This window comes from Heptranchias perlo, chromosome 8, assembly GCF_035084215.1.
Source record: "Heptranchias perlo isolate sHepPer1 chromosome 8, sHepPer1.hap1, whole genome shotgun sequence".
Taxonomy (NCBI): Eukaryota; Metazoa; Chordata; class Chondrichthyes; order Hexanchiformes; family Hexanchidae; genus Heptranchias; species Heptranchias perlo.
The window spans coordinates 32,098,445-32,120,648 of NC_090332.1; the positions used below are offsets into that span (position 1 = coordinate 32,098,445).

General features: G+C 44.1%; 1 protein-coding gene across 3 annotated transcripts in view; it reads right to left on the reverse strand.

Annotated features, from left to right (window-relative positions):
• The window catches only part of LOC137324186 (potassium channel subfamily K member 2-like), a 138,634-nt gene that overhangs the window by 655 nt on the left and 115,775 nt on the right, over window positions 1-22,204 (reverse strand). For 2 of the 3 annotated variants that reach the window (XM_067988321.1, XM_067988323.1), the window contains one exon: window positions 11,102-11,244. In XM_067988321.1, coding sequence (XP_067844422.1) covers window positions 11,102-11,244 — 143 coding nt within the window. The remainder of the gene's footprint in view (window positions 1-11,101; window positions 11,245-22,204) is intronic. The other variant, XM_067988324.1, reaches the window with a different exon arrangement.

Below are 22,204 nucleotides of genomic sequence, written 5' to 3' on the forward strand. Positions count from 1 at the left end.
CCACCAGCCCCCCACCGGCGAGATCCTAACCACTCGCTGCATAAAAAAGTTTTTCCTCATGTCACCTTTGGTGCTTTTGCCAATCACCTTAAATCTATGTTGCCTGGTCATTGACCCATCTGCCAATGGGAACTCTGTCTAGACCCTTCATGATTTTAAATACCTCTATCAAATCTCCTCTCAACCTTCTCTGTTCCAAGGAGAACAACCCCAGCTTCTCCAGTCTATCCATGTAACTAAAGTCCCTCATCCCTGGAATCATTCTAGTAAATCTCCTCTGCACCCTCTCTAAGGTCTTCACATCCTTCCAAAAGTGCGGTGCCCAAAACTAAACACAATACTCCAGTTGTGGTCGAACCAGTGTTTTATAAAGGTTCATCGTGACTTCCTTGTTTTTGTACTCTATACCTCTATTTATAAAGCCCAGGATCCTGTATGCTTTTGTAACTGTTTTCTCAACCTGCCCTACCACATTCAATGATTTGTGCACATATACCCCCAGATCTCTCTGTTCCTGTACCCCTTTTAGAATTGTGCGTTCGTTTATATTGCCTCTTCTCGTTCTTCCGACCAAAATGTATCACTTCACATTTTTCCGCGTTAAATTTCATCTGCCACGCGTCCGCCCATTCCACCAGCCTGTCTATATCCTCCTCACTTTCACTACACTTCCAAGTTTTGTGTCATATGCAAATTTTGAAATTGTGCCCTGTACACCCAAGTCCAAGTAATTAATATATATCAAGAAAAGCTGTGGTCCTAGTACCAACCCTTGGGGAACAAAACTGTACACCTCCCTCCAGTCCGAAAAACAACCGTTCATCACTACTCTCTGCTTCCTGTTACTTAGCTCATTTTGTATCCATGTTGCTACTGCCCCCTTTATTCTACGGGCTTCAATCTTGATGACAAGCCTATTATGCAGCACTTTATCAAATGCCTTTTGAAAGTTCGCCACATCAACTGCATTGCCCTCATCGACCCTCTCTGTTACCTCATTAAAAAACTTTATCTAGTTAGCTTAACACAGTTTGCCTTTAATAAATCCGTGCTGGCTTTCTCTAATCCATCCACACTTGTCTAAGTGGCTGTTAATTCTGTCCTGGATTATCTTTTCTAAAAGTTTCCCCACCACCGAGGTTAACTGACTGGCCTGTAGTTGCTGAGTTTACCCTTAAAATAAATTAGATAAGTATTTGAAAAGAATTCAAATGAATATGGTGAAAGGGTGGGGAAATGGGAAGTTGAAGAGCTTGCACTCTAACAAGTGTGATGGACAGAAGTACCGCCCTCTGGTACTGCAATTTCTATGATTTGATGTGGAAATGCCCTAAAGAACTAACTAACTATGAAATTAATTTTAATTGAAAAAACACTTTTCGCAGACAGGACCCAAAAATTCAAGGAGTATCTAATGAACATTTTTTGTGTGCTATTTGAATTTTAGAAAGCTGTGTAAATAATTTATTCATCATATGCATTTCTCAATCTCAGCATATAAAAAAGTACTATGTACTGGATTTAAATAAAATCAAACTTTAGGATTCTATTTTATATTGCAGTCCGAATGCTCTAATAAATCATTTACATTGTCAATTGTTGAGTCGCTATGCCGAAACAAACTCAAGCCATTATCTAGCATAACATTTAAAAAGACTCAGACTTTAACTCTTATCCCTATTCCTGCTTAGCAACAGATAGACAAATCAACAAAACCACCTTCTAATTCAGATACCATGTGGGGAAAACACAGAAATTGCCTGACTAATGAAAATTGCAGAGATGTACTAGAAAGAGCAAGAAAAGGGAACCCAAGGTAAGCATTGCAAAGTACCAGATGCAATTGCCAATTAGTAGAGTTAACTGCCAGGATTGATTGCAAGCCACTTTTAAATGTCACACTGTATCTTGTATAATGTATGCCATCATGGTAATGTATGGTAATACACTGCACCTGAAGAATACTTGCAATTAAAAAAGGCTGGTCTTGTCAGAAATCATTTGGTGTCATTTTGTGGACGTGCTGAAAAGGGGCAAAGGCAGATCACATTATCTAAAGTGTTGAAAACTGGAACTTGTGAATGAATTTAAATTTTTGAAACCACTGAATCCCCGAGAGTTTCTACCAATTGAAATAATGGGGTCTATTTTAACCTGGAATGGGTTTCAGGCGTGCATCTCGCACTCTCTGGCTTAAGTTTCAGGCCCGGCAAATTTTAACTCCAGGGCCTCATTTAAATGCTACCGGCCCACTTCCTGCCCGGAAAGGGAAGAGGTCACAAAGCAACTGCTGGCAGGGGAAGATTGGGCAGCCATTGGCCACCCACCAGCTTGTAGGTGAGTGGGGAGGAGGGGTGGGGAGGAGGGGTAGGGGGGAGGAAGTCCGGGGCTGGGGAGGCCACAACTTTCCTTGTGGGGCCCAGAAGAGCACTCCTGCTCATCTTGTCCACAAAGGAAATGTTTTCACTTACCTGGAGGTCCTCTTTGTCCTCCCCACCAGTTGCTGACCTACTTCAATTCAGTCAAGTCATTTCAAGTCTAAGTACCATTTTAATGGCGTAGTAAGTCTTAATTACTGCCAAACATCCTCTCTGGCACTGAAAATTAACCTTTTACAAGTGCGGAGTCTCATTTCTTCAGCTTTTAATTATTGTTGAATATTTAAATAAAAATTTGATAAAAAATGTTTTTCTTGCTTTTTCCTTCTGTCTCTTTTAACTCTGTTGTTTAATCCAATCTTTCTTTCCCTCTCTTTATTTTGCTTCCTGTACCTGATTTGATACTGAATTCACTATTCTAACTTACAATTCCTGGTTCAGTCTGTGCTACTCATCAATGATGTTTCAATCCGATTGGTTAAGGAGGTACACAGCTGCTTGCCCTGTTCACACGGGCCTCAGATGCCCTATAGAGGGTGCCATGCTTTTTGGATTTCTAATTTAGAGGAACTTACTGTTGTAAAAGCTCATTGAAACTCTATGGGCAAGTGCAAATCTAACGAACAGCTGGCGTCGTTCGTTCACCGCTCACAGCAAAGTCCAGCCCATTATTTATTATCAAATTGTGTCACTAAATCTTAATTTAACGAGAACTGCAAAAGACTCATTTTAATGACTGAGTGTCCAAATTCATAAAAATTATATTCAACCTCAGAATGACAATTCTGATGATTGAATTGTAGATATTGAATGAACTGCAGTGAATTTGCAGAACCATTCAAAACATTATAATGTACTAGAACTGAAAAACAATTGCAATAAAAAATTCAGGAGTTTTGTCTTTTCTTTCTTGGTGAAACTTTGGGTGTCAATTTTTAACCTAACCCACCAGTCAATGGAGTGTAATATTGCGCGGGGCGTAAAACCGGCATGCCACCCGACCCCATGGGTTTCCTGCCTGGCAAGTTAAGTTAAAATTACCCCTTTGATATTTCTGGATTCTGTTCAGTGGGTTCATTAGAAAGGGGGATATAGGGGCAAGTGACAAAAATTTACATTTGTTTATTAAATTTTTGATTTGGATTCTTTGTGGTTCAGAGCAGCTCGTGGGGTGGTTAAAATGGGTGACACAGGCTTGGATCAGTCATACTTAGTTATTTTCTGCAAGGCACAGGCAATTTTCATCACAATTTAGCATGTAAAGGGGTCACCAGACATTGGGGCTGATTTTCATTTTCACTGCTGCCGTGCATGTAAACAGGATGATTGTGAAATGAAAATCGGAAAAAAATCTGACATACCGCTTTCCATGTGGACTACAATTTAGATGACTCCTACCACAAACAAGTGAGAACCCAATTAAAATATTCAAACAGAGTGTTTCCAATGATTGTGATTTACTGTAAGCTACATTACTTTGCTTTGCAATAGGGCAACACATGGAGCCACCATTGGACGAGGACCTTCAGTAATGTATGGGAGACAATCCTGATATAAAGGATGGCGAACAAGCAGGATCACTCCAACACCTTCCTGCAGCCAGAACTCTTTGGCAGCAGCTCATTGCCGAGCTCTTCAGCTGAACAATCCCTGCTCCCCTTCATTAATAGTCAATTCAGTAATTGAGCAGAAATTGGGACGGGCGCCCACTGATGCTGGGGGACACAAGGCAACAGTCCCCAACATGAAGTTAATTGGGCTGGACAGGCCCAAAGGCTCCTTAGGGGGTGCACTCCTGCTCCTCCTGGCACACAAGGAATCTGCAGAAAAGGTAAAGTTAAAAGCACCTTAAATCAATCAACCACAGTATTAGTCAAAAGTGACCGATTTGGTGAAATGGTTAGCTTAGAGCGATTTTACTCTTGGCATGCCTTTCAGCTGCTGATGAAAGCGGTTCCTCCGCTCCTCCTGTCAGCAGTGGGTGAGCACAGCTACAGCTGATAGGAATATATTCTGCTTCTCCAGTGCTGTGATATTAATGGCAATTCTCCTTCTTAACTCCCAAATTTAGTTCAGATTTCCCACAATATTTTAAACTGGCAACTGGAGCCTGTACTGAAGTTGGGAGGGTGCCATTTAAAGAGTGCAGCATTGAAGAAGCAGACTACATTCCTGTTAGCTGTTGTTCTGCTCTTTAAGTACTGTGCTATTTAAATACCAACAACACCACAGCATAGGAGGAGCCAAGATTTAAAAGCTGCATAATATATGGGGTGGAGCAGGGCAGGGCAAGGCGGGGGTAAGTCCATGATAGAATAATCATATGTGGAGGGTAATTTTAACCCCAAAGGACGGGCGGGTTGGGGGTGGATGGGAGGTTAAAGTAGCAGCATTTTGAAGTGGGACCGCAACCCAGCTCCAACGTGCCCACTCCCGGGTTTAACCCAGGTGCGTTTGGATGCGTGCACGCATCTGAAACCCGGAAGTCCTGTTCCCACTTAATTCCGGCGGGCGGATTGTTAAAGAGGCAATTTACCTCATTGAAATAGTTGAGATACTTAATTTTTTGTGGATTCTAAGTCTGAAACGACTTTAACCTCACCTGTACAGGTTTCCTGTGGCTTCTCAATCTCGCCAGTGAAACGGAGGCGAGATTCATGCAGAAGTTCATTTAGCCCTTTAAACCTGTGATTGACACATCTGAATAAAAGCTGAAGCATTGCAGCTGGTCTCTCAGTTCTCTCAGGCAAACGTTTGGCTGAGAGTTCTTCAAGTGTTGAGACTGAGAGTTCTTTGTTGAGACAACATTAGGAAAAATTTGCAGCCTCTCAAACTGACAAGATCAGGATGGGGAGGAGCAATGGATGTATTCGAGAGGATATCTGAGGAGGAGGAGGAAAATGAACATCCATGTCAGCCATGTCGTGCTACATTGGGATCTGCTGGTGCACAAGACAGAGGTGTGGAACAAGGACCTGGAGAACAACAGACGGGACCAACAGAGGAGTCAACTTCGCAGGAGGCACTACCCATGTGAGAGGGTGTACAGGCAGAGGCTGAGCTTCCTGGACTTAATCTGAAGAGCAGTGCCTACGCGGGCTCAGATTGAGTTGGCAGGTGGTCACGGACATCTGCAGCCTTCTCGAGGAAGAGCTGCTACCTGCTGGACCTGGTGGTCACGCATTGCCGGTGGCAGTAAAAGTTACCACTGCTCTCAATTTCTTTGCCTCTGGCTCCTTCCAGGGAGCCACTGGTGACATCTGCAGGGTCTCTCAATCGTCTGCACATAAGTGAATAAGGCAGGTGACGGATGGGTTGTTTGCCAGGGTGTCCGATTACGTGAACCTCCCCCGTGACAACATCAGCCACAGTGAGCGGGCCGAGGGTTTCACCTCTCTGGCTGGCTTCCCACGGGTGCAGGGCACAATCGATTGCACACACGTGGCAATACGAGGACCACCAAATGATCCAGGAGTCTTCATAAACCAAAAGGGTTTTTGCTCCATCAATGCACAGCTGATGTGTGACCACAGGAAGAGATTTCTGTGGTGTGCGCTGGATTCCCTAGCAGCTATCATGATTCCTTCATTTTGCACGAGTGCAACATTCGATACATTTTCCAGACAGGAGACAGACTTAATGGCTGGATCGTCGCAGGCAAGGGATACCCCCTGCAGACATGTCTCATGACACCTGTGAGGAATCCTACCAACGAAGCACAACAGCGATACAACCAGAGCCATATGACCAAAGGTTTGTCATTGAGCAATCCATAGGCATGTTGAAGATGTGCTTCAGGTGCCTGGATAGGTCAGGAGGAACCCTTCAGTACTCGCCAGCGAGGGTGTCCAGAATAATCGTGGTGTGCTGCATCCTGCACAACATAGCTCAGCAGAGAGGGTTACAGGCGGAGGAGAACGAAGGTGCTCATCAAGCATCCTCTGCTGGAGGCAACATTGAAGAAAAGGAAGAAGGCGAGGAGGAGGAGGAGGAGAATGAAGATGAATATGGGACACGCATTGCCAGACGATCCATGTACATTGCTGCCTGTGATGTCCTCATATCTCACAGGTTCTCATAAATGAGAGTTGCAAAATGAAGAAATTGAGATACTCAGACCACCTGTCACAAGCACGACCACGACCACCGACCCTCCCTCCCTTTGCACAAAACAGTCCTTCAATCACGCATACACCTATTACACATTCATCCAATAGGAATCGTCATATATTGCTACTCACGATGAAGCAAATGAAATGGCAACTTGATACTCGGGACGCAATAATGGGCAAGACGTGGTGATGGTGATAATCAATAAATGTAATGTCCAATATAAACAAAAGGAGAATGGACAACATAATATTTCTTAAAGCACCCTTGTGCAAACCCTTGGTTAACTACAACTGCTTTAACTTATGCTTTCTACCGCTTCTACCTGGTGAATCCCCTGTGGCTTCAGCAGAGATAGAGGCAGGCTGCCCTGACTGCTGAGATGGCTTTGGCCTACGACCTCTGGGTTTTGGAGCCCATGAGGACCCCGTCAAAGAATTCTCTACCTGCACCTGTGCAGGGGCAGACTCAACCATCTGGAGACGAGGCAGCATTGCGGGTACTGGTTGGGTTGGGCGGGGGCAATGGGTGAGAGGCGCTTTGAGTGGAGTTCCCACTTCCATGTCCCCTCTCACCATCATCCCTCTCCCGGGCCAGCGCCACATCACTCCTACCATTCAGCTGGAGAGCAGCTTGGTGCAGAACAGTGATGCCTTGTAAGACACGGATAAGGCATCTGTCATCCTGTTTAAGGCAGCAGGTATGTTGGCATTCAAAGTCTGCACGGTCATTTTCATGGCCTGCATAGCCTTATTTGAGAGCCATGCTTCAAGCTCAATGGAGGCAGCCACTCTCTCCATTGCAGCCATTCTCGCACTTACCTACGCCCTCTGAAGTGGACTCTCTATAGCTGTCCCTACCACCAGTGTCTGCTCGTGCTCACTTGTAAATGGTGAATTACCAACCGACAATCCAACTATCTCACTAACAGGATCCACCAAAATACCAGTATCTGCGCTGGTGCATGGCTGTATGTCATGTGCGGTGCACGCTCAGAAGGAATGAGGTCCTCTGAGGAATCGATCTCTTCCATCTCGCCACATTCATCTTGAGTGAGTAAAGGCCCTGGAAGACAACAGAAAACGATATTAATTATTCAACGGCAAAGTAACAATCTTGCCAATCACCTTACTGAGTTCTGTCAGAGTTCAGTCAGAGTTCAGTGATTGATGAAATAAAGTCATCACGTGTGTGAAAGATGATGAAGTTCTGTCACCAGGCATCTGCGGGTTCCCAATCTCTCCATCTCCGATGAATAGGGATGCAGTTGTCCCATTTATCTCCATGGCTCCTTCGCCGCATCTGTGAGCTGGACTACTCGTGGTGGTCCAACTCCGCTCTCCCTTGCATTTTGGGCTCTTTTCTCCTACAAAAGGGAGAAAGAACAGACCTGTGAGTGACTGAAGGTGTCATATTCACCCGATGGATGCATTGCTTTGGGTGAGGCTGACTATGAAACAGATGCATCTGAGGGTGACTATCAGACAGATGCATCACATTGCATCAGGATTGGGGTGAGTGGCAGTCAAGAGTGCATAAATGGGGAGGTGAAAAAGTACGTAGAAAGTGAATGATGTTTGATGCTGAGACTTAAGTGGGTGTGAGGAGTGATGTGATGGAGTAGACGTGCCAATGCAGAGTGAGGGGGGGGTCTTGCACAACACAGGATGTGGGTGAATCAGCAAAAGCTGATCATGTGGCATTCATTAGGGACATCGCTATGTAATGCCAATTGTTGTTCATTTTATAAAGTTTAAATCTCCCAGTTCTCACCTTTCCTGACCTGGTTAGGTCATTAAAACACTTCCTGCACTGCAGTCAAGACCTGGGCACTGTCTTCCTGCTGCTGACTTCTTCTGCCACCTCCAGCCACACCTTCTTGGTGGCAGAGCCAGGTTTCTTCCTCTGATCACTTGGGTAGATGACTTCCCTCCTGCTTCTCACAGCACCCAGCAGTACTTCAAGTGACGAATCCGAGAACCTGGGTGCTGCCTTTCCTCTATGTCCATCCACGGCTTCATTTCCCCCTTTCTCCTCCAAAATCCATTTTTGCATTGGCCCTTTAAATAGTGGAGTTCAGATTGCATCATCTGGATGCACAGTATGCCTGCTGCACAGCTTGGAGACGCAAAACATGGAAGTAAAATTAAGTGCCTTCAACTGAGTTGCGATCGCAGATTCCGACACGCTCATTTTACTTCTGGGTTTCCCACATGATTATCTACCCACCTGCTGAATTCCCTGCTCCAAGTAAAAATCAAGCCCATGGATTCTGGATGGAATAAACTTGATGGGCCGAATGGTCTTTTCTCTTTCCAGGCTTTGTTATACTCTTAACAAAAGCAATTAAATGATCATCTGTAACTGACTGATGCAAAGTGGTCAATTTAGTAACGTTGCTGACTTATGACACTTTTATGCTACCCAAAATACTGCTTCTTACTTGGGAGAGTGACCTCCATGTTCTGCTCTCCACCTTCTTTATATATTCCTTTTATATATTCCATTGGATGTTGGACCCTGTGGCACTGTTAGGCTCCACTGTGTAATTCAGAGATCCAATTGTGAAATACATTATTAATACAAGATCAAGTTATTGATCCAGAAACATATGCAGCCCATGAAAATGACTCCTATCCTAAAAGGCCAGAGTAAGCATTGAAATCAAACACATTTCTATGTGTGAGAATCAGGAGTTAATTATCCCCTCCCAGATCCAGCTTGCCTCAATTGTCGACACTCTTGCTTCAGAGTCAGAAGGTTATAGTTTCAAGCTCCACTCCAGGACATAAGTATATAATATAGACTGATACTTCAGTGCAGTGTTGCATTGTTAGGGCTGCTGTGTTTCGGTAAAATATTAAACTAGGACCCTGACTGTCTGTTCAAGAGATCCTATAACATTTTACTATGTTAAAGGCGTACTATAAATGTAAGTTGTTGTTGCTGTTGTAATAGCACCATTTGAAGAAGAGCAGGCCGTTCTACCCAAAATTATTCCTTCAACCATCATTACCAATATCTGGTAATTTATCTCATTTGCTATTTATGAACCTTGCTGTGTGTAATTTGGCTGCCACATTCACCTATGAAACACTGCACTTCAAAAATATTTCATTAGTTGGGAAGCGTCTTGAGTGCTATGTACATTTTAAATCTTTCATTCCTTTCTGTCCCCTCCTGGAAAAGCCATTGCAAAAATATGTTTTATTCAAGCTGCTCACTGTCCTCTGACCATACCTCTAGCCCTTAGTCCCCAGCACAGGAACACCAGCAAGATAAGCCTGATAGAGAGAGAATGGGGATACCTGTCATAGGTTACATTCCTATAATGTTAAATTACCCAGAAGGTATACAGAATTCCTATCAGCAGCTGTTCACATTAATAAGTCAAGCAGTGGGTTGTCAGCAGAACAATGGATGGCTGGGGCTCAATTAATAGGTGTTCAAAGAGGTGTTACAGATTTGCTGTGGAGATGCCGGTGATGGACTGGGGTTGACAATTGTAAACAATTTTACAACACCAAGTTATAGTCCAGCAATTTTATTTTAAATTCACAAGCTTTCGGAGGCTTCCTCCTTCACATCGTTCACCTGACGAAGGAGGAAGCCTCCGAAAGCTTGTGAATTTAAAATAAAATTGCTGGACTATAACTTGGTGTTGTAAAATTGTTTACAGATTTGCAGCATGAGTTTTTCATGAAATCTAATTAAGAGATCAAGACAAATTCTAGGAGGTAGCATCGAACCTACAGCACAGAAACAGGCCATTCAGCCCAAATGGTCAACGCCAGTGTTTATACTCTACATGAGTCTCCTCCCACTCTAATTATCTATTTCCACCCTGCCCTGTACCCCTTTATTACCTTCTCCCTCAAGTATGCATCAAGCCTCACCTTAAATGCTTCAACCACTACACTTGGCAGAAAATTCCACATTCTCACTGCTCTCTGTATAAAGAAATTTCTCCTAAATGTTTTATTTGATCTGTTAGGTTAGTGGATTAGTTGATTAATGGCTAGCTTATCTTTATACCCCCTTATTCTGGACTCTCCCACAAGTGGAAACAAGGTAGTTGACTAAAGACAATTTTACACATTTTCCTGAGTCTACCATGCTGCCCTTGTGATAAAAGAACAAATTTGAAAGAAAGAAAGAAAGAACTTGCATTTATATAGCACCTTTCATGACCTCAGGACATCCCAAAGCGCTTTACAGTCACTTTTGAAGTGTAGTCACTGTTGTAAAGTAGGAACAGAATTTAGCAAGATAAACCCAGGCTTCAGGCACCCATGTCACAATACCAACATTTGAACTACAGAAGTGCCAAATGTAAAGTGTGTTTAGATGCTTTACAAATGCGGCTTCAGCCTTTTTTAAAAAAAGATTATTTTCCTGGATAGCAAGATGGCCAAATTAATGGAACAAAATATGTATAGATTACTTAACGTTAATTTTAAATCAGGACTTGAAAAAAAGCAGCTGGCTTGAAAGGGAGATCAAATTAGAGGGATGGTCAACTTACAAGGCTCTACTGTAATTGAAGCTTTTACTTCTGACATAAAAATGATGTTGTATTAAAGGAATAATGTGCACAGTTAAGAGCAACGTACCTCTTCCTTTGTTTTCCTTGATATGACACGAAGCCAGTCTCCAATCATACTCAGAATAGCGGCAAAGTAAGCAAGTCCTACTAGGATCCAGAACCAAACAGCAGGTTTGTACCAGTCTAAATATTCTTTATCAGAACTCCCTCCTAAAAATCATTAAAAGAATACTAAAAGTCAGTCTAATTCAGATAAACTATAGCCTTCAGTTTTGTTCTGAATGTAACAGAATAATAGTACAGAAACCAGCACAAATGGTTTATCAGGAAGCAAAAGTTGCACATTCTACTGGCCCAGAAACACTACAGCTAGCAAAAAGCTAATGTGAGGCCAACTCTTAAAGGTCACCGTATTAAGGTTAGGACAATGAGAGTTAGACTGGCACTTTGGGCTGGCATAAGGAAAATTGTAGCACTGTAATGACCTCAGAGGGTCTACAATAATGGGCTGTTAAGGGTCCTGAGTGAAATATGATTGGAAAGTGTAAACTCAGTTTCTAATCAGAATAGTCCACAACATAATTTGATACTAATTGGTACTAAATTGATAGCCTGTCTCAGAGAGGTCATAAAGAATGTCACACTGCTGAAGTTGGTGGTCATATTCCGAATTTCACTGTGGAACAATTGATTCTGAATTTGGGACCAAAACAGACGTTCAAATTTCATTCAAAAAAATAGAAGAAAATATAAAACAATTTTATCTAGCATCTTTAATGTAGGAAATGTTCTAAAGTACTTTAGATAGAAGAGGGGAAAATATTTAAAAGAAATAAATGAGCAACTGGTGAGCCATGATGGAAGAGTTAAGGGAGGTGGCTGAAAGCCTGATTAAAAAGATGGGTTTTGAGAAATGTTTTAATTGTGGAGAGAGAAAAACAGATTTGGGGGTTTAGGCGGGCTTCAGAGAGTAAGGCCAAAACAACTCATGGCTCTGCCACCACCCTGAAAAGAGCAAGGGTGCATAAAAGGCCACAGGGTCAGAAGACCAAAGAACAGGAAGTGTTATGAGACTACAGGATGTTGCAGAGAGGTTTGAAGACAAGGATGGGAGTGATGGTGAGCTAGCCTTAATGTGGGATACACAAAAAGAATAATTTGTTGAACAGTTTATTTTTACAATATTTTATGAAATAGTGAATAATAATAGCTAATTGCACCTATAGAAAATGATATGCCGTATTTCACAGTATGCCAATCACTCACACCAGAATACAATTGAGTGCTAGCAACAGAGCAATGGAAAACCCCAAAATACAGCTCTCAACTACATGCCTACCTTCCAGAAATGCCTGCATCAACATCATAGAATTATAAATGTCACAGCACACGATCAGACCATTTGGCCTATCAAGTCTCTGCTGCTGTTTATCTTTACCTTCCATGAAAAAAATATTTTTTAACCTCCCTTTTTGTTACTATCTTAAGTTTGTGCCCTCTCATTATCATCTCACTAGACTTTCCCTATTTACTTCATAATCTCTATCAAGTCATCTCTCAACCTTCTTAGCGCTTGTGAAAAAAGGCATAACTTCTCAAGTTTCTCTTCAGAACTAAAACCCCTCATCCCTGGAAACGTCCTCGTAAATCTACACTGCACCTTTTCCATTGTTTTATATCCTTCCTATATCCTTCCACCCAAAACTGTACACAGTACTTCAACTGCAGATGAACCAAGGTCTTGGACAAGTTCAGCATTACCTCCTTGCTTTTGTATCTGCGCCTCCAGCTTAAAAAAATCAAGAATTCAGTTTACTTTTTTGGTGGCCTTATCTACTTGTACAGCCATGTTTAATAACCCCTGTATCTCCAACAAAGCCCCTCTGCTCCTCAATCCCATTTATGATTTTACCATTTGAAGTGTATTTCCTTTCTCTATTCTAACTTCCAAAATGTTTTAGTTAACATTTTTCTACATTGAACTGCATCTTCCCCTTATCGCAAGTCCTACCTATATACTCTTGCAGTCTTTCCCAATTCCCATCACAATTTATCATACCTCCAATTTGGTATCATCAACAAATTTCAATATTGTTCCCTCAATTCTTAAATCCAGATCATTTATGTGTATAGTGACCAAGAGTTGACCCAACATAGGCCCCTATGGAAACCACTCACCGCATCTTTCCAGTCTGAGAAACTTCCATTTTTTGCTTCTTGCCACTCCTTGCTTCTTACCCTTCAACTATTTCTCCATTCATGTGCCCACATTTCCTTATTTTATTTTATTCATTCATGGGATGTGGGTGTCGCTGGCGAGGCCGGCATTTATTTCCCATCCCTAATTGCCCTTGAGAAGGAGGTGGTGAGCCGCCTTCTTGAACCACTGCAGTCTATGTGGTGAATATTCTCCCACAGTGCTGTTAGGAAGGGAGTTTCAGGATTTTGACCCAGCAACGATGAAGGAACGGCGATATATTTCCAAGTCGTGATGGTGTCTGACTTGGAGGGGAACGTGCAGGTGGTGTTGTTCCCATGTACCTGCTGCTCTTGTCCTTCTAGGTGGTAGAGGTCGCGGGTTTCGGAGGTGCTGTCGAAGAAGGCTTGGCGAGTTGCTGCAGTGCATCCTATGGATGGTACACACCGCAGTCACTGTGCGCCGGTGGTGAAGGGAGTGAATGCTTAGGGTGGTGGATGGGGTGCCAATCAAGCGGGCTGCTTTGTCCTGGATGGTGTCGAGCTTCTTGAGTGTTGTTGGGCTGCACTCATCCAGGCAAGTGGAGAGTATTCCATCACACTCCTGACTTGTGCCTTGTAGATGGTGGAAAGGCTTTTGGGAGTCAGGAGGTGAGTCACTCACCGCAGAACAACCAGCCTCTGACCTGCTCTTGTAGCCACAGTATTTATATGGCTGGTCCAGTTAAGTTTCTGGTCAATGGTGACCCCCAGGATGTTGATGATGGGGGATACGGCGATGGTAATGTGTTGAATGTCAAGAGCCGGTGGTTAGACTCTCTCTTGTTGGAGATGGTCATTGCCTGGCACTTGTCTGGCACGAATGTTACTTGCCACATATCAGCCCAAGCCGGGATGTTGTCCAGGTCGTGCTGCATGCGGGCTCGGACTGCTTCATTATCTGAGGGGTTGCGAATGGAACTGAAGACTGCAATCATCAGCGAACATCCCCATTTCTGACCTTATGATGGAGGGAAGGTCATTGATGAAGCAGCTGAAGATGGTTGGGCCTAGGACACTGCCCTGAGGAACTCCTGCAGTAATGCCCTGGGGCTAAGATGATTGGCCTCCAACAACCACTACCATCTTCCTTTGTGCTAAGTATGACTCCAGCCACTGAAGAGTTTTCCCCCTGATTCCCATTGATTTCAATTTTACTAGGGCTCCTTGGTGCCACACTCGGTCAAATGTTGCCTTGATGTCAAGGGCAGTCACTCTCACCTCACCTCTGGAATTCAGCTCTTTTGTCCATGTTTGGACTAAGGCTGTAATGAGGTCTGGAGCCGAGTGGTCCTGGCGGATTCCAAACTGAGCATCGGTAAGCAGGTTATTGGTGAGTAAGTGCCGCTTGATAGCACTGTCGACGACACCTTCCATCACTTTGCTGATGATTGAGAGTAGACTGATGGGGCGGTAATTGGCCGGATTGGATTTGTCCTGCTTTTAGTGGACAGGACATACCTGGGCAATTTTCCACATTGTCGGGTAGATGCCAGTGTTGTTGCTATACTGGAACAGTTTGGCTAGAGGTGCAGCTAGTTTTGGAGCACAAGTCTTCAGCACTACAGCTGGGATGTTGTTGGGGCCCATAGCCTTTGCTGTATCCAGTGCACTCGGCCGTTTCTTGATATCACGTGGAGTGAATCGAATTGGCTGAAGACTGGCTTCTGTGATGGTGGGGATATCGGGAGGAAGCCGAGATGGATCATCCACTCGGCACTTCTGGCTGAAGATGGTTGCAAATGCTTCAGCCTTGTCTTTTCAACTCACATGCTGGACTCTGCCATCATTGAGGATGGGGATGTTTACTCAGCCTCCTCCTCCCGTTAGTTGTTTAATTGTCCACCACCATTCACGACTGGATGTGGCAGGACTGCAGAGCTTTGATCTGATCTGTTGGTTGTGGAATCGCTTAGCTCTGTCTATAGCATGTTGCTTCTGCTGTTTAGCATGCATGTAGTCCTGAGTTGTAGCTTCACCAGGTTGGCACCTCATTTTTAGGTACGCCTGGTGGTGCTCCTGGCATGCTCTTCTACACTCCTCATTGAACCAGGGTTGATCCCCTGGCTTGTTGCTAATGGTAGAGTGAGGAATATGCCGGGCCATGAGGTTACAGATTGTGCTGGAATAGAAATTTGCTGCTGCTGATGGCCTACAGTGCCTCATGGATGCCCAGTTTTGAGCTGCTAGATCTGTTCTAAATCTATCCCATTTAGCACAGTGGTAGTGCCACACAACACGTTGGATGGTGTCCTTAGCGCGAAGACGGGACTTCGTCTCCACGAGGACTGTACGGTGGTCACTCCTACCAATACTGTCATGGACAGACGCATTTGCGACAGATAGATTGGTGAGGATGAGGTCAAGTAAGTTTTTCCCTCATGTTGGTTTGCTCACCACCTGCCGCAGGCCCAGTCTGGCAGCTATGTCCTTCAGGACTCAGCCAGCTCGGTCAGTAGTGGTGCTACCAAGCAACTCTTGGTGATGGACATTGAAGTCCCCCACCCAGAGTACATTCTGTGCCCTTCCTACCCTCAGTGCTTCCTCCAAGTGGTGTTCAACATGGAGGAGAACTGATTCATCAGCTGAGGGAGGGTGGTAGGTGGTAATCAGCAGGAGGTTTCCTTGCCCATGTTTGACCTGATGCCATGAGATTTCATGGGGTCCAGAGTCAATGTTGAGGACTCCCAGGGCCACTCCCTCCTGACTGTATATCACTGTACCACCACCACTGGTCAGTCTGTCCTGCCAGTGGGACAGGACATACCCAGGGATGGTGATGGAAGAGTCTGGGATGTTGGCTGAAAGGTATGATTCTGTGAGTATGGCTATGTCAGGCTGTTGCTTGACTAGTCTGTGGGACAGCTTTCCCAATTTTGGCACAAGTCCCCAGATGTTAGTGAGGACGACTTTGCAGGGTCGACTGGGCTTGGTTTGCCTTTGTCGTGTCCAGTGCCTAGTGGTCCGTCCGGTTTTATTCTTATTGTGACTTTTTTTAAGTGAGATTTTCCAATTGAGTGGCTTGCTAGGTCATTTCAGAGGGCAATTAAGAATCAACCACATTGCTGTGGGTCTAGAGTCACATATAGGCCATACCGGGTAAGGACGGCAGGTTTCCTTCCCTAAAGGACAGTAGTGAACCAGATGGGTTTTTACGACAATCCGGTAGTTTCATGGCCACCATTACTGATACTAGTATTTTAATTCCAGATTTTTATTTAATTAATTGAATTTAAATTCCCCAGCTGCCGTGGCAGAATTTGAACTCATGACTCTGGATTACTAGTCCAGTAACATAACCACTATGTTACCCTACCCCTGTAATAATTATTATCTTTAACTCTAAACTCTAGGGGCTGTAATTCTATGGCTTCCACCCTTCCACCAGAAATGTGGTGGAGTAGAACACCCATCCATTATTGGGCCCTTTATGTTTTTTGGCAAAGGACACAGGTCCCGTCCCAAATTGCAGGGATGTGGTTATTAGCATGTCGGGGTATGCAACCTATGCCTGTAAGGATGCCCACTTGGATTTATCAGTGGAAGGCGGAGCAGCCCATATCCATTCTGCTTGTGATTCCTGAGGCCTTTCTCAGCCTGAAGAAAAAAGTTAGTCAATGTTTCTTCAGCTCCTAAAGGAATAAAGGTAATCATCCAGGATTGATTACCTCAGTCCTGACAAGTTCCACGGTGTTTCCAAGGGCCTCAAGAGAACTCATGCCAGCTTTCATCTGGAAAGAGTTCCATTTAGGTCTAACAAGGATGTAATGGGCAGAATTCCTGAGAATGCCCAGGAACTCCCCCAGACACGCTGCCTTGTTATAATGGTTGTGCAGGCAGGGCCCATCTGCTCCACGCCACACAACTGGAAGTCATGATGCTTCTTGCACAGGGTGGAATCCTGGCTAAACAGAAATCTTAATTAAGTACTTACTTAATATTTCTGCCATTCCTTCACTCTTCACTACAAGCTTATCTCTTTCATTTCTTAGCAGCCCCAACCTCATTTCAATTATTCTTTTACTATTAATGTGCCGTTTATGTTTTTTGCTTTTTTTTAATCTCTTAGCCAATCTAATTTCCCATTTTATAGATTTCCTGTATTTACACTTGCAGTGACATAACATTATTGGCATATGTTCAATTAATGTCCTGGAATCGTACCTTGGGGTAAATTTTAACTGCAAGGCGGGAAGGGAGCGGGGTGGGTCGGGGGGGGGGAGATTTCTGGGTGCAAACACCGGAAGGTAAGTGGGCAGATCGCGACCTTAACGAGGCCCATCAATTTCACTTCCGGATTTCATGCCCAGCGGCCAACCTGATCGACAGGCTGGCTGGCTGGTGGCCAGGAAGGCCTCCTGCAGCAGGCTGCAGCCGGAGATCAGTGCTTGGGGAGGGGGGTGCTGAAAAGAAGATTGGGGGGCTGAGAAGAAGATTGGGGGTTGCTGGAGGTTGGGTGGAGTTGGAGGTAGGTGGGGTCCACCATCCAGCAGGGGGCATCATCGACAGGGGGGGGATGGGTGCTGCCGATCACGGGGCTCCTGTCAGCCAGGTGAGCTTTTGGGCCTGGATGAAGCACTCCTGCTCCTCTGGGCCCACAAGCAGTGCAATAAAGGCACTCACTTCATGGATCCGGCCTTCCCACCATCTTTCACCTGACATGAATGGGAAACCCAAACAGATACGGTTAAATTCATTTTATTATTTCAATACGCAAAATATTAAGTTCCTCAAGATCTCCATGAGATACATTGCCCTTTTAAGTATCGGCCAACCGGCTTTAAGTGGGGGTGGGACTTCCTGGTGTCCGCTCGCCACACGCAGACAATCCTGCCTGGGTTAAACCCAGAAGCACTTTGGCTCTGAGTTGAGGAGCTGGAGTCCGAGCTGCAGACATTATCCAGGTAACTTTCTCCCTCCCTGATGCCTCGCACTTTGATCCAGGAGGCAGTCACGCCCCTTAGACTAAATACTGTCGAATTGGCACGTGGTCAGGGACAGGAGGGTGTGACTGCAAGTGAGGCAGGTACGGGGATCCAGGAGGTAGCATTGCAGGAGCCTCAGCACTTGTCCAACAGATACCAGGTTCTTGCAGCCCTTGTGAACGAGTGCAGGGACTGCAGGGAGAATGAGCAAACTGGCCACGGCACCGAAATTCAGGGGGCCATTCAAGTGGGGGACGTAAAAAGGAATGTGGTTGTAGTAGGCGACAGTATAGTTACAGGGATAGACACTGTTCTCTGCAGCCAAGAGCGAGAAGGCTGTGTTGCCTACCCGGTGCCAGGGTTAAGGATATCTCCTCAGGGCTGGAGAGAAACTTGGAGTGCGAAGGGGAGGATCCAGTTGTCGTGATCCACATAGGTACCAACGACATAGGTAAGAGTAAGAAAGAGGTTCTACTGAGGGAGTTTGAACAGCTAGGGACTAAATTAAAAAGCAGAACCACAAAGGTGATAATCTCCGGGTTATTACCTGAGCCACGAGCAAATTGGCACAGGGTAAACCATATCAGAGAGATGAATGCGTGGCTCAAAGATTGGTGTGGGAGAAGTGGGTTTCGATTCATGGGGCACTGGCACCAGTACTGGGGAAAGAGGGAGCTGTTCTGTTGGGACAGGCTTCACCTGAACCATGCTGGGACCAGTGTTCTGGCAAACCGAATAACGAGGGTGGTAGAGAAGGCTTTAAACTAAATAGAAGGGGGAGAGCTCAGGTGGGGCAAAGTTTAGATTGATAAAGAGAAAAGACAAGGAATTGGTACAGGAAAGTGATGGGGGTAATGATAAAGAGTGTGTCAGGAAGGGACGGAGCGTACAAACATAAGAGTGCACGAGCAAATGGGGCCGGGGTAGCATTCATAATAAGATAGATGAATTGACGGCACAAATAGAAACAAACGGGTATGATCTTGTGGCCATTACAGAGACGTGGTTGCAAGGTGACCAAGGTTGGGAGCTAAATATTCAGGGTTATTTAACATTTCAGAAGGATAGGAAAAAAGGTAAAGGTGGTGGGGTAGCTCTGTTAATAAAGGATGAAATTGGTATAATAGTGAGAAATGATCTTCGCTCAGAAGATCAAGATGTCGAATCAATTTGGGTGGAGATAAGAAATAGCAAGGGAAAGAAATCACTGGTGGGAGTAGTATATCAGCCCCCTAACAGTAGCTACACTGTAGGGCAAAATATAAATCAGGAAATAAGGGGGGCTTGTAAAAAAGGTAATGCAATAATCATGGGCGATTTTAACTTTCACATAGATTGGACAAATCAAATTGGCAAAAATAGCCCTGAGGAGGAGTTCATAGAGTGTATTAGGGACTGTTTCTTGGACCAATATGTAGGGGAACCAACCAGGGAACAGGCCATTTTGGATCTGGTAATGGGTAACAAAACAGGATTAATTAATGATCTCAAAGTAAAGGATCCCTTGGGAAGCAGTGATCATAACATGATAGAATTTCACATCCAGTTTGAGAGCGAGGATCTTGGATCTGAAACTACTGTATTAAACTTAAATAAGGGCAATTATAAAGGAATGAGGGCGGAATTGGCTAAAGTGGACTGGTTAAACGGATTAGATGGTATGATGGTAGATAAGCAGTGGCAAACATTTAAAAAGATATTTTACGACTCGCAACAAAAATATATCCCTGTGAAGAAGAAAGTCTCCATAAAAAGGGTGAACCAACCATGGCTAACTAAGGAAGTCAAGGATGGTATCAGGTTAAAAGAAAAAGCATACAACATGGCAAAGCTTACTGGTAAGCCCGAAGATTGGGAAAACTTTAAAAACCAGCAAAGGACGACTAAAAGAATAATAAAGAGGGAGAAAATAAATTATGAGAGTAAACTAGCAAGAAATATAAAAACTGACAGTAAAAGCTTCTACAAGTATATAAAAAGGAAGATGATAGCTAAAGTAAACATTGGTCCCTTAGAGGATGAGACTGGGGAAATAATAATGGAAAACAAGGAAATGGCCGAGGAATTGAACAGATATTTTGTATCTGTCTTCACAGTAGAAGACACTAATAACATACCAATAATAGTAGAAAATCAAAGGGCAAAGGGGAGGGAGGAACTAAAAACAATCACGATCACTAGAGAAAAAGTACTCGGTAAACTAACGGGTCTAAAGGCTGATAAGTCCCCTGGACCTGATGGCTTGCATCCGAGGGTCTTAAAAGACCGTAAGATTAAGGGTCTTAAAGGAAGTGGCTACAGAGATAGTGGATGCATGGGTTATAATCTTCCAGAATTCACTAGATTCTGGAAAGGTCCCAGCGGATTGGAAAGCTGCAAACGTAACACCCCTATTCAAGAAGGGAGTGAGACAGAAAACAGGTAACTATAGACCAGTTAGCCTAACATCTGTCATTGAGAAAATGATAGAATCCATTATTAAGGAAGTAGTAGCAGGACATTTGGAGACTCATAATACAATCAAGGAGAGTCAGCATGGTTTTATGAAGGGGAAATCATGTCTGGCAAATTTATTGGAGTTCTTTGAGGAACTAACGGGCAGGGTGGATAAAGGGGAACCAATGGATGCAGTATATTTGGATTTCCAAAAGGCATTCGATAAGGTGCCACATAAAAGATTACTGCACAAGATAAGAGCTCATGGTGTTGGGGGTAATATACTGGCATGGATAGAGGATTGGCTAACTAACAGAGAACAAAGAGTCGGGATAAAAGGGTCATTTTCAAAATGGCAATCTGTAACTAGTGGAGTGCCGCAGGGATCAGTGCTGGGGCCTCAACTATTTACAATATGTATCAAAGACTTGGATGAAGGAACAAAGTGTCTTGTGGCCAAATTTGCTGATGATAAAAAGATAGGTGGAAAAGCAAGTTGCGATGAGGACAAAAGTGTCTGCAAAGGGATATTGACAGGTTAAGCGAACGGGCAAAAATTTGGCAGATGGAATATAATGTGGGAAAATGTGAAGTCATCCACTTTAGGAGGAAAAATAAAAAAGCAAAATATTATTTGAATGAAGAAATACTACAAAATGCTGCGGCACAGAGGGATCTGGGTGTCCTCGTACATGAAACACAAAAAGTCAACATACAGGTGCAGCAGATAATCCAGAAAGCAAACGGAATATTGGCCTTTATTCTAGGGGGATGGAGTATAAAAGCAGGGATGTCATGCTACAACCGTACAGGGTGCTGGTGAGACCACACCTGGAGTATTGCATACAGTTCTGGTGCCCTTATTTAAGGAAGGACATACTTGCATTGGAGGCAGTTCAGAAAAGGTTCACTAGGTTGATTCCGGGTATGGAAAGGTTGTCTTATGAGGAAAGATTGAACAGGTTGGGTCTATGCTCATTGGAGTTTAGAAGAATGAAAGGAGATCTTATTGAAACACACAAGATTCTGAGGGGACTCGATAGGGTAGATGTTGAGAGGACATTACCCCTCATGGGGGAATCTAAAACTAGGGGGCATAGTCTCAGAATAAGGGGTCATCTGTTTAAAAAGGAAATGAGGAGGAATTTCTTCTCCCAGACGGTCGTGAATCTTTAGAATTCTTTACTCCAAAAAGCTGTGGAGGCTGAGTCATTGAATCCATTCAAGGCTGAGTTAGACAAATTTTTGATCAGCAAGGGAGTTAAAGGATATGGGGAAAGGGCAGGAAAGTGGAGTTGAGGTAAAAATCAGATCAGCCATGATCTCATTAAATGGCGGAGCAGGCTCGAGGGGCCGAATGGCCTACTGGAATGGAAGACAGCGCTCCATTGTGGTTTATTGGTCCAGTTTGTGTATGTTTCCCTGGTGGTGGTGAGTACATAAGAACATAAGAAATAGGAGCAGGAGTAGGCCAATCGGCCCCTCGAGCCTGCTCCGCCATTCAATAAGATCATGGCTGATCTGATCCTAACCTCAAATCTAAATTCATGTCCAATTTCCTGCCCGCTCCCCGT